Source organism: Sebastes fasciatus, chromosome 21 (assembly GCF_043250625.1).
Source record: "Sebastes fasciatus isolate fSebFas1 chromosome 21, fSebFas1.pri, whole genome shotgun sequence".
Taxonomy (NCBI): domain Eukaryota; kingdom Metazoa; phylum Chordata; class Actinopteri; order Perciformes; family Sebastidae; genus Sebastes; species Sebastes fasciatus.
This window is the reverse complement of record NC_133815.1, coordinates 8,050,150-8,066,058: the sequence shown is the minus strand read 5'-3', so window position 1 is coordinate 8,066,058 and position 15,909 is coordinate 8,050,150. Positions and strand designations below refer to the sequence as shown.

Below are 15,909 nucleotides of genomic sequence, written 5' to 3'. Positions count from 1 at the left end.
TACCGGAGAAAAACAAGCAGTAAGAGCTGATCTGAGATCTGCCGTCCAGCTGCCGTCTGTGAGAGCCGGCTGTCAATCAATCATGAACTCCGACCAAACGGTCAAACTAGGCAGCGCTGATCAAATATGAATCAATATTACGTTCCGTTAATGCCTCTATTTCTCTCCTCAAATGTTTTCAGAATCATCTTGTAGTGTACGGTTTAGCTGTAAAATGAGAAAGTTGTTTAATTTTATCGCCAGTAAATATTACAGCTTTTAACAAAACTGTTACGCTTATGAATGTATTTAATTTTTGTATACAGATTTTCATGCATGGAGGCAAAACTCAGCCATTAGAAAGATGTAGAAAATGATTTCCTGAAGCTAAAAACTGGAGAACTGATCCTTGAATGTGCTGAATGTTAATTAGACAACTTAATTTTGTTGTGACAGCTCAAAATGTCTTCTGGCTCCACAATGTCATGACTTCATTTTTCTTCCATTAACTGGCTGACTTTATATCCCTGCTGTTTCGAAAATTCACTGACTGTAATATCACTAGCTCTGCAATGCTGGTGCAAGTTCACAGACACTGACTGGAAATGTCTTGGGACTCGGAAGAAAAAGGTGAATTCTTGAATGAGGAGAAAAATAAGCTTCCCCAGCACCTGGTCAAAGTACAGTGTTACAGCATCCCAGTGTCCCTTTGAGGAGAGGAAGATTAATCTGGGAGGTCTGCCTCTCACCCACTGCATGCTGGGATAGTGAAGACAAGGGAGGTGAATTTCAACTGCTTCTGTCAAGAGGAAAGAAACCGTTATTACATTACATTCAGTTTGGTGGTAAATTAGGTAGTTTTGTGAAATTGTCTATCTGTTGTATACAAACAGTATTTGAAAATTACATTTAAAAGGTTTAAAAGGAGAGAAAGTTTATAAATAGTTTAATTATACTTACAAAACTGAACACTAGCAACAGCAAAAGTCCGACAACATATTTGTTGACTAAGCCGTTCCACCAAAAAAGTGGCCAGCTTTGTTTTAATCTACGGTAGACCTCTGTTGTATTCATCCAAACAAATCCAGTTCAAGCTCCGTGTTGGCAAACATCCACCTCCAGCAACTGGCCCTGACCTCTGACCTCTGACCTCTGACCCCCGCTGAAGAGGAGCAAGCTCAAGAGAATTTCACCTCAGGAATCAATACGTCACATTAATATTCTGACTGAATCCCATCCTTTCCTCCACATACACTAATACTCTGTCAAGCTTAAGGAAAACAACTTGCCTATATACAAACAGACAGTGTATTTCAAGTGTATATCCACAGTGAGGGATTAAGTAGATTTAGAAGATTACTTTGAAAGTCTGTATCTGTGCTCATCAACAAACAGCATCAGATGTGACTCATGCTTTGTGCTATTTTGAGAGCGAGTACAGAAACCTGGGATTTGTAGATCCTCCTTTCGCAAATGTGCTGATGCTTTGTTCGGCGACAGCAGCAAAAAAAGTTATTTCCAACATACTACAACATTTCAACTCCAGTAAAGATAATGATTGACCATCTCCGTATCTATCCTAATCGCTACTTTTCAGCATGACAGCTCCAACTTATTGGTATTTTTAACACAAGTACCGAGCCTGAAAACGTGTTAATCCTGTTCTGACAGCAGGGCTGATTGATTTAGCTGTTTACTTATTTGCAACACTGATGATGACATTCACAGTTTGCTCATAACGTGCAGGTTTTGTGAGGACGTGTGGGAGGCCGGTGGAGTTTCTCTCACAGCGTTGTCTGAACTCACAGGCATGAAAGGACAGATGGACGCCATAACATGTTTGTGTTTCGTTCGCCCGCGCAGAGATGCGAGTGGGTCAAATAGGAACCGTGGATCTAATTTGAGTTCAGACCTTGAAATTATGCAAGCGGAGTGATGAATTTGGCCCTGATATTCACTCCAATTAAAAGTCTGGAAGCCCTTTTCCAAAAAGAGATGAAAAAATAAAAATGCAAGAAAAATGCAATTACTGTTGTGTTCAAAAAGTCAAAGTCATGCCAAAAGTTTATTGCTCTGATCTCCTCGGGCCATTACTGTGCACTCGTGCCCACAAACTTCCTCATTTTGGTTTATTCAAAACCTCCCCACGTCGTTTTTTTTCTCACATCATCTACATATTCAAGAACAACTTATGCACGACCTATTATGCTTCTGTGCTTCGGCCCTTTCCTTTAGTGTGTTATATCGTTTTTTGTGCATGTAAAAGGTCTGCAAAGTTACAAAGTCCACGCCAAAAGGAGGAACGCTGCTCCTGAAGTGCCTGAAATGCCTTGCTTGAAGTCCTACCTTTTCTTCCGTAACGTGGTGATGTCACCAGGTAACACATTTGCATAACACCTGCCTAGCAGCTAGTTTGGCAGGCCCTTAAACAAAGCTACTTAGAGCGGAGCTGGAGCGGAGTCAAAAGAGTTTGGTTCAGTGGATCAATCACAACAGAGTGGGCCAGCTGACCAATCAGAGCAGTCTGGGCAGGAGCTCAAACAGAGCGTTTCAGACGGAGGATGAAAAGAGGTGCTGCAGCACAGTTGGTATGAGAAAAATAAAGTGTTTTTTGAACAATCAAGCATGTAAACATGTTCTAGTTGAAAATCTAAATAAAAGTATGCAACTGAAAATGAGCATAATAGGTCCTCTTTAAAAAACGTAGATTGCATGTGACTCATTTTTTACTCCTTTTGTCGCTGCCCATTTTCCAACCCACTGTTTTGTTCTTGTTTTCTTTTTCTAAATCATCTCTGCAGTAACAGTAATAGAGGTCATCGCTGTTTGATGCCTGATAACAAACCAGCTCTCTCTTGTGTGCATATTGTGTGGCATGAGTAAGCATCTACCTGTAGTGCTTCTCTTAGTAACGACAGGCAGAGATGGAAAATGTGTAGGTTCAGAGGAGAGAGCAGCTATTTCAGGCCCGAGGTTTTCCCTGCAGTATTCACACAGTATAGGTGGGAAATTGAGCGTGTTGTTTCTGCTGTTGTGTAGTTCCTCCCAACATGGAGTAGATAGTAATGTGTTTTTGGGTTATTGGAAAAAATACTCTACCATCCTCGAAGTGAACTCACCAAGGAGAACCCTGATGTTATAAATTGTATTTTGCAAGCTGTGCTCTTCAAATCCGAGCTGTTATTGAGTGGACCGAAAAAATAATGTGTTCCTTCCAACCTAGTTTTGTTTGAACATTTGAACACAGGCCTCCTTGCTTCAATTTGTTTTGCCATTTCCAAACACAGCAAGTCCAAAGTCTGCTCGCCAAAATGAATACAACTAGAATTACCGCCTCGCGGTTGTATGCCTCTGCCGACAAGTCGAGTTGTAGTTTCCATCCATGTCTGTCCAAAATATCATCACTTCATCTTTCTATCCTGTTAGAAGTGTGTGTGAAATTGTCATAATTAGCGTATGAATTCTGGAGTTATGGCCAAAAATGCGTTTTGTGAGGTCACAGTGATTTTGGCCTTTGACCAACAAAATCTAATCAGTACATTCTTGAGTCTAAGTGTAAGTCTGTGCCAAATTGAAGAAATTCCCTCAAGGTATTTCTGAGATATCGCGTTAACGAGAATGGGTCAGACAGGGAGATGGACAACCTGAAAACATAAGGCTGTCAACTAACACCGATGTAAAACCATAGGCGCTATTATTAGCAATGGCTGTAGTATTTAACAGCGAGAAGTCTCCTAAGGACGGGTAGAAGGGGTGGTGGATGGGACAAACAAACACAGGACGTTTATTCAGGGGACCGGCGTTCATGTCCCGCTTGAAACCAAAAGTTGAGAGATCACGTTATGCCATGTGACGTTATGTCAGGTGACCTTATGCCACAGAGTTACATGATGTTACGTTTGTACGTGTTGCGTGTTTGTTTGATGCAACAACCACCCCTCCAACCCACCCTTTGTGGCTTGTTATACTCGTCATTATAACACGTAACTTTCAATAACGGTTGCTCGATATACTACCTCACCTGCTCTGACCGAATGTAAAAACCTCCAACATTCAACGAGGTTTGCAGAAACGTACAATGCCAACATTTTTTCCAGGCGACTGGGCTGTAAAGATGCTTACTCAGCCTTAAGAAAATATTAAATAAAATGTGTGAATCTATAGAAAGAAAACTCCAAACTAGAGCTGCAACAATTAGTCAATTAATCGAAAGAAAATTATTTGACAACTATTTTAATTTTGATTATAATAATAATGATTATAATAATTTCAGTCATTTTTCAAGCAAACATGCCAAACATTTGCTGGTTTCAGCATTTCAGATAAGAGGATTTGTTGCTTTTCATTGTCATATATGATTGTAAAAAAAATTGGATTTTGGGAAGTTGTGATGGCCTTTAAAAAAAATAAATAATTTAACTACTTTTTATTATTTAATAGACAAAACAAATTAATTAATGGAGAAAATAATGAGCAGATGAATCGATAATGGGAATAATCTTTAGTTGCAACCCATTAATACTGAGGACATGACCTTGGTGTCCAGTGTAGCAGCCCTGAACCCTGAACAATTAATAGACCATAGACAGATTCATTGAAAAATCACAGCCAGGTGTGATAATGACCAAAGTAAGAAGAAAAAAACTTGGTTAAAATATTGTGTGCAAACATTAGAATAAGTTATAAAAGTTTAGCGTAAGACAGAAAACAGACCAAGAGTTTTACTGTCAAGACATCAGTGGTTTGAAAAAGCCCTGTGATTTATCATTTTTTTCAAACACATTCAGATATGTGAACTCAACAGAAGTTCCCCTAAAGCTCATCCATACTGTAGGTGTTTATGAGATCTACCCTGAGGTGTGAAGGCCAGCGGGGAACACTGAATTTGATGTACGACCCAGAGGAGCAGCCGATCATCTCCAAATATGCTGACTGTGCTCTGTGAGCGAGCGGGACATTTACAATCAATGACCGAGGGATTGGACCGCGCACAGATGGTCCTCTACATCAAACAGAGAGAGAGGGGGGAAAAGATGCAGAATTTAGGGGTTGATGCAGTGAAAAAGTTGGAGGATGAGGCTGTGTGATGGAAGATGTGGGAAGAGGCCAGAAATGATGAGTCAAGTGAGGACGAGAGACTTTTACAGACAGAGAAAATCCATTACTCATAATCGTATGTGTCCTGATGTAAACTATGGACTAATGTTACAGTTTACCAACTTAAATGCATTACAGTTCAAGTATCATATTCACAACTTGAGTGTAGCAGACTGTTGCTATACATAACAGACCATTGCTATGTATAACAGACCGTTGCTATGGCCGCAGTTCTGATGTCGGACTCTGGCGGACCATTTTTGACCATCAAATTATTCATTTCTTAAGTAAGTAGCTGTGCAATAAGTGGGATAATGTACAGCAAGCGGGTCATTGTTGTGAAATAACCCTGGGTTTATTTCACAATGACCGGCCTGCTGTACATTATCCCTTACATGGCAATTTATATACTGTTGCATTATACTCAACATTAACCAAGAACTTATCCTAATCTTCACTTTTGTTTTTCCTTAACTTAAAAGAAAGTTCTGGTTTGTTATAACCTGGATCTTATTTTAATCTGCCTTTCTTCTTTTATTATTTTTGTTTAGAAGAAAAATAGGGCTTGGAGGAGGCAAAGTGCTACAAACTGTTTTATTGCATCAAAATATTACAGTCCTGCTTTTTAAAAATGTTTTGCCTGTGAGAACAAATCATATTTTGTCAGTTTGTTTCCCCGCGTTGAACAGCACTGTCCTCATGTAAATATAATATCATTCAATATTTAAAAAAACCCAATCACAAACCTACTGGCACTTGATATTACAAACCCCGTCTCACAGCGTCAGACGTGCTCTCTGTACTGAATGATTTGCCCCTGGGTCTTAAAGCTTGTTTAGTATCAGCGGAAGCTCCATGCAGACGCAGCTGTTGACTGTGTTTCATAAATAACACACTTATGCAATCTCTCAGATATAAACCTGATCCATTCTGCTGGGAGGACTGTGTTTCCCACAGAGCGAGGTGTCCCGGGCCTCCGCTGCATGTCGGCCGCAGTACACCGAAGCTCCTCGCTGTGATCTTCTACCAACAGTCAGCAGGGGAACCAACGACTTGTTGATGGATGCCTGCGACTTAATGAGAAGTGAGAGCTGTCAATAGACAGGATCAATGAGCACGTTAATGCATATCTCAGCTACTTCACTTCACAGAAACACATTACCTCCGTCCATTCAGAGCCATGCAGTGCTACCCCCCCACATGCACATATGCATTCATACACATAAAGCAGACTTGGCCTTGATTGCTGTGAAACTGAATATCATCAGTGAAGGTATGTGATTCATAATAGTCAACAGACCACAATTAACATTCACAGCTGATATTCACAGTTACTTCAATGTATACTAGAAGCTTCTGCATTTTGAGGAGGTGTTCTAATGATCTTTGTAGCACTTCAACCTGCTTTACGGTTAGTGATGTACCGATATTCACAATAACATCCCTCAGAGACTGCGCCTGGACCTGCAGCAGTCAGCACATGTAGATGAAGAGGTCAATGGGTTAGCAACAGTTTCCCAATATGGCACTCAAAATGCAACATGTTGCTATACCGCACTTTGGTCTAAGGACAGCCCAAAGTGGGGCCCACGACCAAAGTTTGCCTGGCATAAGGTTCGATTTGGCCCGCCAGATATTTCTAGAGAAAAAACTAATTATAATAATAAACACTGTTTATACGGTTTTGTTTTTTGTGAGCATATTTAATGCTCTTTAAATATGTTGGATCCTCAATTATTAATTTTTTTCATCATACAGTAAGTTAGCCGGAGATGGAGTTTCTTACATTTCATACAGTGTTCACATCTGTTCACATTATTTATTTTTACTGAAGCCTATTCCACTGGGAAAGTAGAACCTAGCTGGCTAATGTTAGTATCAGTTCCCAATACGCATGCATATTATTTCAACAGCTGATGAGGGATGTTGGCAAACTCCTGCACATTCTCTGTCGGGAATATGTTGGCAATATAGAGATCTTGCTAGTTATGTTTCTCTTTCATGGCTCCAGATGTGGTACTGGCAAATGTCCACACTGTCAAAATCCACAGTAAATATTCTAAGACGATCACTTACTTAAAAAATAAAATGATTTATTGAACAATTTAGTGTGCCTGCCAACAATATTTCCTCTTTCTTGCAATGTGCAATGACAGTTTTGATCAAACACATACAGAAATAAATAATTTCAGTCACAATCCAGGACTGGCTGTTAATATATAATGTGCTATGTCACATACTATAACACATGGTGCTGTTTTGCGTTTGACATCAGGTGTGTTATCTGCTCTGTTTGTGCTTTAATGACGATGTCACTGATGGGAACAGATGGTTAAAACATCAGTCACATATTATGTTCAGATGCCTCCTCCACACTAAAAGAGAAAATAGCGGCTCTTTAACATTCATACATTTATTGGTTCATCATTTTGACAAACAAAGTCCTCTGCGACCTGTAGATTTTTTTTTATGAGGCTCTTAATGGTTTAGCACCCTCAGCAGACTGCGTCTCCATTTATACATCAGTTGTTATTATTACAATGGGCGGCTTAACATGGACTCGTAAAAGGAAGTTGTTGCGTCTTTTTTGGTGACATTTTGCAGGTTAATCATTAAGTGTCCAGCTGTTGGTTGAAAACTACGCTGCAACTGAGATGAAGAGAGGCTTCTTTTTTCTGCAATGGTTTAATGGCACCAGACTGAGATCAGACCAGAGAGCCAATCAGCGATTGTTTTAATCAGGAAGCTGAGGAGCTTTGGTGTTAGCCAACACACACTTGGCATACAGAAGCCTGGTTGAAAGCATTTTATCATTTAACATAACAGCATGGTGCGGCAACTTGAGTTGCAAAGAGCAAAAAACAAGCTCTCCAAGATTGTTAGTACTGCAGGGAAGGTCATTGGCAAGTCACAGAAACAACTTTGCAATATATCTGACAAGTGCTGTCCACAGGAAGGCTAAACAGATAACTACACTGCTCCCGTCTGGTCATCAATTTAAGGTCCCAAGGGTCAGCCGCAACATTTATAAGAAGTCTTTTATTCCCTATGCCATACAGGCATTGAACTCTGAATGACTGCGCTAGGGATCTTTAATCATTTATATAACCTGCTGCTACCTGCCCATTGCACTTAAGTATATTGTACACTGTATATTTGTAAGTTGTAATGGTGTGTTGTGTGTATTATGTAACTTTGGAGAAGCCAAAGACAAATTTCCACTGAGGTGGTCAATAAAGTCTATCTATCTATCTATCTATCTATCTATCTATCTATCTATCTATCTATCTATCTATCTATCTATCTATCTATCTATCTATCTATCTATCTATCTATCTATAACAGTCTGGATGAAAACAACTTGATTGGGACATCCTCCCTTTGACTGAGCTCTTTGAAATTCAGTAATTTCATAGAAAGGCTGACCAACTTTTTGGTTAAAATGCTACCAATTTTCACCAATGTTCTATAATTGCTATACTTCTGCCACCTTCTTCTGCCAACTCGTCTGCTCTCCAAGACGCATAATTTATAGGTCATACACCCTGAATGCAGCTCAGTGTTTTTCTATATTTCAATATTTTTTAAGAATGCATGTTTGCATCAGAGCGGCTCCCGCCCTCATCTACAGATGGGCGAACACAGTCATTGATAACACCAGACAGATGGAGGTATGATGTGGTCTGTTGGTGTAGTGAATCACTTTGCTGCTCAGTTGTGTCAACGTTTCCATGACTATCCATAGGCAGCAGTTACGCCCGAGTGAGTGGTGACCTTTAGAAAGGATTTATATATTACTTCATTTTAATAAAAATACTTTCTGGGGCGCTCATGAGGAAAGTACGAAATGAATGAAAGGAGCAAAATAAAGAAAGAATCCACTATAGCTGCAGCGTGTCTGAGCTAAACACGCCTCTGAAACAAACTCAGATATGTAAAAGAGATTAGCACGGCTTATTATGGCTGCACCCTAATTATTGTTTTATAATGTGGCTGTTTAATAATGAACGCTCTATTACACATTAAGAGTAAATGTGTGTTTGTTATCGTTGGTTCGTAGTTCATCCCAAAAGGAATCGCTCCCCGTCAGAGGGAATTAACATGATAAATGACCCTGATGGTGAGCTGTGAGGCTGAGGGCTGTTTTCTCCAATCTGCACTTAATGACGTACGTCTGGAGTGGCACTGATTTGACTTTACATTTTATAATAGAAGCACTGAGGCTAATGCTGCTTTGCATTAGGCCAAGAGAATAAGCGACCGGCCTGAAAAAGCCTTTGTGTTGCCACATTATTAATATGGTTTCGTCAACACCTCCTGATTCACTGAACCTTTGGGGGCATTATCAGGGACATATTAATAACAGTCTGGGACATTGTGCTGCTGCTGATGTTAACGGCCTCATTTCATTACATCAATTACCTGAGAGAAAAGTAATTATATTTGTCCAGAAGTGTCCTCAAATCCAAGAGCTATATAATCATAAATATATATAAAAAACATAGTCACTAGGACGACAGCACCAACTCTACTATATGCTACAGTACTCTTTTAGGTAGTGGCGTGGCTCTAGGGAAGGCAGTGTTGGTCTGTCGGTTGCTCCGCCACTTTGACTGAAATATCTCAGTAACTATATCGGATTATTTTATCTTATATATCAGATTTTGTACAGACATTCATGGTCCCCAAAGACCCCAGACTTTCCCACCATGAGGTGGACATTTTCTTGTTTTTTTGGTGAAATGTCTCAACAGCTGTTTGGTGGATTGCCATGAGATGTGATACAGATATCCACAGTGTCCAGATGATGAATCCTAATGACTTTGGTAATCAACTGCATAATCTTAAAGCTAGGATGAGTAATGTATTTTAGAAACATTTTGTGTTTTATCTGTTTGAATTCTCATTTCATCCCGACAGCAATAAATCAATCAAATGCTCTGACAAAAAATCTGGTATCTGTGGCTGTCGCAAGACTGTAATAAGCCCGATCAATCATTTTATTCAAAGCTGCTATGTTGACAGCTGTGAGTCCTAACAATAGCCATGTTCATTGTTTACGTACATTATGATGTTTACGTTCATAATGATCATTTTAGGGGAGTGGCTTTGGAGGGAGGCCTGAAGGAACGGACTGTCAGTGTTGCCGACTTGGCAACTTTCTCTCTAGATTTAGTGACTTTTGGAGCTGGTGCTGCTAGCTGCTTTCATTAGAAAAGAGTTTTTCATTTAGATACTTTCAAAATCTTGCTAACTCTTGCTGGTTTTGCAAATGTTACCTACCCAAGCTTCAAAATGTGCATTAGAAATGCAAAGTGGGAAGAGTTATTTTAGGTGCTCCTGGTCCCGTAAGTAAAAGTAGAAAATAAAAAAGGAACAAGCAGGTGAACATAAAAACTTTGGGTGAGAACTACTAATATGAATCCCAAGGTGCATTTCAGCAGGTCGGAGCTAAAGATCACACTGTTGAAAAACAATGACTTTACAATCCGCAGTTTAAAATCAATTGACGTTTTGGTTCTGGGTCAGTTTTGACCATCAATAATAATTAGGGCCGTGTTCGACCAAAGAAATTCTCAGTTGACTAACACTCATATGACTTTGTCGACTAAACGATAGGTTGAGTTAATCGACAGATCCACAAAGAATCACACAAAAGCACCAGTTTAAATCTTGTGTTTATCAGAGATGTGCTCATAAGTTTCTGGATATAAATCATTCAGCATGAAAAAAGTATAAAAAATGACTGATCGACGAAATAAATCTCAGTCGACTAAGACCAAATGACTGATTATTATTATTATGACTGACCGACTAAGAGGGGACAGCCCTAAAATAATAATAATATAATATACATTATTCTGAAATGGGCTATTCTGAATAACGAGTACTGAATATTTCTTCCACCACTGGCAGCAACAGGATGTTTCTCAGTCACAAACTTTAGTTAATTTTCTCTGGGTGTGCTACCATTAATACTGCAAGTTTAAAACACATAATGAGGCAAACCTAATGATCCCTTTCCCCATATGGATCATTAAAGTTTGAATTCAGAAGCATACATCGCTGAAAATTGACATTTCCAAGTGTGACTTCAGTAATTCGTTCTCATTCATTAGGCAGCTGCTTCTGGGAAACCGGACAGGCCAATATTAATACATATATCAGGCAGAGAGCGATGTTAAAGGTGCTGGAAGTGCATTTCTATTAAATCCTGTCAGCAGCAACTAAATTATTAGGACGGGCAGCAATGGCTTGGCATGTAGCTATAGATTCATACTCAGCTTTACAACCACTAAAACCAGAGCAGCGTGATTGAAGTTCATTGATTGCCATATGGGAAGAGAGAGTGCACTACATTTGGTTTAAATGGTGCATCGCCAAAGAAAGATTCTAACTGGTAACGGCACACAGAGATGTCTCTTACCCTACTCGTGCCAATTAAAAAGTACCTCCAGCTACAGCTTAATGAAGTACCTAGTGTAGTACAAATAGCCTGCACAGTGTGGAGTTGTCATATGAAGTTTGACCATGAAAACCTGAATGCTTTGATCCTAAAAGCTCTGAAAATGGTCGGCTCATTAAAGACACTGCACACCATGTTTGCAGCTGCTCAGCAGGAACAATGCGTTTAAAAAAAAGCTGGTTTTGTGCTCATTACTAGTCAAAAAAGTATTTGTAATGTTCTCGAGTCAACCCCCTTTAATAAAGCACGATGCCTTTAGCGTGTTGATGTGTTCTACTTGTATTAGATTTCTGTATAAACCAATCTAATGTACATTTAAAAATGCTTCTACATGAAGGTTTTTCTTTTTCTCAAATGATCCCTGGAGGGAACTCCCTCCTCATTAGCTTCAGCATAGGATGGATGTTGCTCTGTGACACATCAGCAGGGTTTGAACTAGAGAGCTGTACAACCTGCCGCTTTTGAAACTCTCCCCGCAGGGCTGTCAGACTAAAACCCAATTTGAGCCCCATTTCTGTCATTTGTAAACCCTCCTACATCCTCATAATCCTCCATCTGAGCTCTGTATATGACATTGATAAATCAGACTGAACTGCTTCAGCAACAGCGAGACAAAAGTGGTGAAGATATCATGAAATGTGCGTTGACAATGTGACTTTCTCCCGACCTCACAGCTCGTCCGTCCAGCTGAGCCAGATTAGCCACTTAACCCAAAGTCAGGAACAAATGGCACCGCCACTCAAAGGTCACATACGTGGTGGAACTGAAATGAATTGACAAATAGAAGCTGAATATTTCTATTTTCATTGTTCCCTCTGAAGTCTGGTTGATATCTCAGGTGTGTTGTGAGCAGACTGCTGGATGATGGATGCGTTTGAATTAGCAGGAGATTACACAAAAGGTATTGCACATAGAATAGAAATAGTGTGATTGAAATGGATTTCAGGGGTGATGATGGTTTCGAGGTAATCACAATCAGCAGGGTATTTGCAGCAGGAAGAATAACAGCATTCTCCTGTTAAATTATTCATGCCACATACTACACATTGTGCATGGGTGCTCAGTCTGTCAAGGCAAGATGGCAATGTCAGAATGAAGAGATTCAATAGCTACCTGCCGTGGATATTGAATTCCTGCATGACAAAAAAGATGGACGAGGTTTCAATAGGAAAAGATTTAAATTTGCATCTATTTTTGAAGCTCAAAACATAATTATAATACATTATCGAAATGGTCAATTAACACATGAAAACGTTGCCGCTGTCTGTAAACCAAAAGCCCACTATCAAAACCTAATCTGAGTTCTATTTGTTGCTTTATCTCAGTAGCTTTTTCTACCCAAGTAAAAGAAACTAGTATTGACGGTAGGAGACAGGATGTTCTCTATGTCAACATGAAGAACAAGGGTCATTTTAAATGTTCGAACAAACAAAAAATGCTGCAGTTTTCCGCTGAGGACAGTCTCACATTGTTTTATTTTGCTCTGGTGAAACTATTAAATAATTTATTTAATTCATATCTTGCATTAAGTAGAGCAACACTCATTTTATGTGTAGAAATATTTTTGATTAAAAGATTTGTATATTTAAAGGATGTATTTATTATCTTTATTCATTATGCAAAAAGAGAAGGCAGCTGTCTGCCAATTTACTCTGCAATTATATTTTTTCATTATCAAAATGGATGAATAATTATAATTTTAAAACATGAGCAAAATAAATAATTGAATCTTTATTTACCAGATTTCTCAGTCTATGATGTATTTTATTATTTTTTACCATCAAAAGATTTCCTAAGTAATCTAATGGTGAACTATAACTAATCCCACCATCTCATTATCCTTAATCTGTTCTCCATCCACAGTCCAGCTGTTTTATCAGGTGGATTAAGAAAGCAGCAGCAGAACAATGTGACGCTCCGGAGCATAAAAGCAGCACATGACAGCCCCACAACAGAGACGGAGAAAGAAAAGATCCTTCCTGTGAAATATTCTTTGAAGTTACAACAAAAGGATGAAGCAGAGGCCCTCTGGGGAATCCCCTCGGCATTGTCCTACACATCCATTTATTTCACTTTTCATCTGAGAAGGGTGAGACCTGACCTTTTTTCACCGGATGATACCTTGCTCAGTCTGTAACTTCATGTCCCCTCTAGGTTTTTCAAGTGTGATTGTTATTTTTGCTCCCGGCAGGAAACCTTAAATTGGGTCATCATGGACAGTCACGACGTGTGAAGTCAGACTTTGAGAGCCAGCAGAGGGATGGTCATTTCTCTCTGTGCCAAAGAAAAAGTTTTCGACATGACGGCTTGTTTGGAGGCTGTAAAGTGTTAATTTTATGCACGATGTTGCTCCCTTAAAAAGCCCAGCTGCTCCGACAATTACATCTAAACATGGATTCGACACATCAGCTGCATCTGCTGCTGAGCAGCGAGGAGTTTGGCTCCAATTGTCCTGCCTCTCATCTGTAATGGTGCTGGGAGCTTTAAATGACCAGAGAGTGCTGCTGGGGGAATAATGATGAGCATGATGTGCCGCTGAGAGCAGAGAGACTGAATGCATGCGAGAGTCTGAAATCAGCGAAGACGGATTGAAAGATTTGAAAAGATGACGTTCAAACTTGGAATATTTTCAGAAAACAGTTCAAAATGTTCCAAGTCTAAAGAGTGAGGTCGCATTTATGCCTCCATTTTAGTGTCAGAGCATATTATTTATTACAACCGCCGAGTGAGTTTTATACCGCAAAACATATGCTGGTCACACACTGTAAGGCATGAAATCTTTCACCGGACTTGAATCAATATTAGATTTTGCCAGATGTATTTCACTTCATGTTTCTGCGTGTGCAGCTATAAATGATAAATACTGTATGTGTAAGTGTAACACCAAGGATTTACACAGTTTAAACAATAACCTATCCTGACAAAAGGCAACACTTGTGGAGTCTTTCTCAGGAGAAGCACTTCAGAGCCATTGAACGTGTCACAGAATCGACTTCCATTGAGACATTCTGGATAGTGAGACCTGAAATCAATCAAGAAGCTGGCTGGTGTTGGCCTGTTTTCATCCCTCGTGCCGGGGCAGATAAGGTGGTAAAGTCTCTTTTTATCCCAACATGCTCTCAGCTGGTCACCTTTCATCAAGGCAACAGTCGAAATCATGATCAAGGCCTGGGCCGAACACCTCGGGGGAGTTTGATTGCACAGATGAACAACCTCGACAGTTTGCAGACTCCAGTGCATTAATGAAGGCCATACCATTAATGTTGTAGGTCTGACTCGGTGTATGTGAGGAGAGGATTAAATGAATCTCTCGTACGTCTCTGCCTGGAGTGCATATACAGTATGCTTTGATGTTAGAGCACTGTAGGTGAAATGTATTTAAATGTATAAAACAGTCGTGTATCTGCATTGAGTACTTTTTACTATTAATACTTCCAGTACATTTTCCTGAGTATACTTGCACCACAAATGAGATATTTAGTTTTTCCTGGTGGTACCTTTAGAGCTCATTCCTATTTGGTTCTGAACAGCAAGTGGAGACTTCAGAGACTTGTTGTGGTTAATCCATCAGTGTGAACAAGCTACAAATCCCATTTTGCAAGGCTGCTGCACAGTGGTGGCGTAATTAATCTGTCATCAAAGGAGCCGACCTGCTGAGAGCCACGGCGACAGTCTTTACTTCTGCCATCTCTGATTTTCATAGTTTCCTGTCCTAAATAAACCAAACACTATAATCTGATTAAAGCAGTGGAATATAATCCACACCGGATCTAAAGCACAGTCAGGGGCATCTCCATCAACCCAAAGATTCCACTGCAGAGAAGTTAAGAATATTTTGGGAGGAATAAAAAGTTGAGCTTTACTCATCTAGTCTATAAACAGATATGGAAGTTTGGGAGATATAATGTGTTTACATCAACCTGTTTTTACGGCGCGTTTTCAATTTGCACTTTGCGGAAATGTAGAAAAAAATACGCTGAAAGTTCGCAAAAAAAGTTGTTACACATGGCAAAGTAGGTGTATCATTAAAAACTAAATGAGAAAGCTCAAATGTTTTCAGAAACACATTTTGGTGAACTGTTTTCGTAATATGTAAGGGAAAGTTTCCAAACGAGTCGTGATGTTGGCCCGGTTTGAGCAGCACCTCCAGCAGCGCGTACTTGAGCATACCATGGATGTATACAGAGAACTGGATACAGCGTTGGAGGCGGGGCCCCGGTCATTCCTATGAGAGTTGCTCATTGGCGCATGAAGCCTAAATGGCTCAACTTCCGTCTGGAAAAGTATCCGGATCTTGGCGGAGTAGCATCACATGACTTGGTCACGGGGTCCCAACGTCACGCCGTCGTCACGGCTTGCGCTCCAGC

At 39.9% G+C, this 15,909-nt stretch overlaps 1 protein-coding gene across 5 annotated transcripts in view; it reads right to left on the bottom strand.

Moving 5' to 3' along the window:
* Positions 1 to 3,531: 3,531 nt before the first annotated feature.
* The window catches only part of LOC141759581 (uncharacterized), a 30,499-nt gene continuing 18,121 nt past the window's right edge, over positions 3,532 to 15,909 (bottom strand). For 2 of the 5 annotated variants that reach the window (XR_012592153.1, XR_012592155.1), the window contains exons 4-5: positions 8,780 to 8,850; positions 5,853 to 6,149 (exon numbers count right to left, since the gene is read on the bottom strand). Coding sequence is in view for 1 of the 5 variants with exons in the window: in XM_074621760.1 (XP_074477861.1) it covers positions 4,799 to 4,981; positions 5,997 to 6,149 (336 nt within the window). In the remaining 4 variants the exon portion in view is untranslated. Of the gene's footprint in view, positions 4,982 to 5,852; positions 6,150 to 8,779; positions 8,851 to 15,909 lie in introns of those variants that run through there. The other 3 variants (XR_012592152.1, XR_012592154.1, XM_074621760.1) reach the window with 2 other exon arrangements.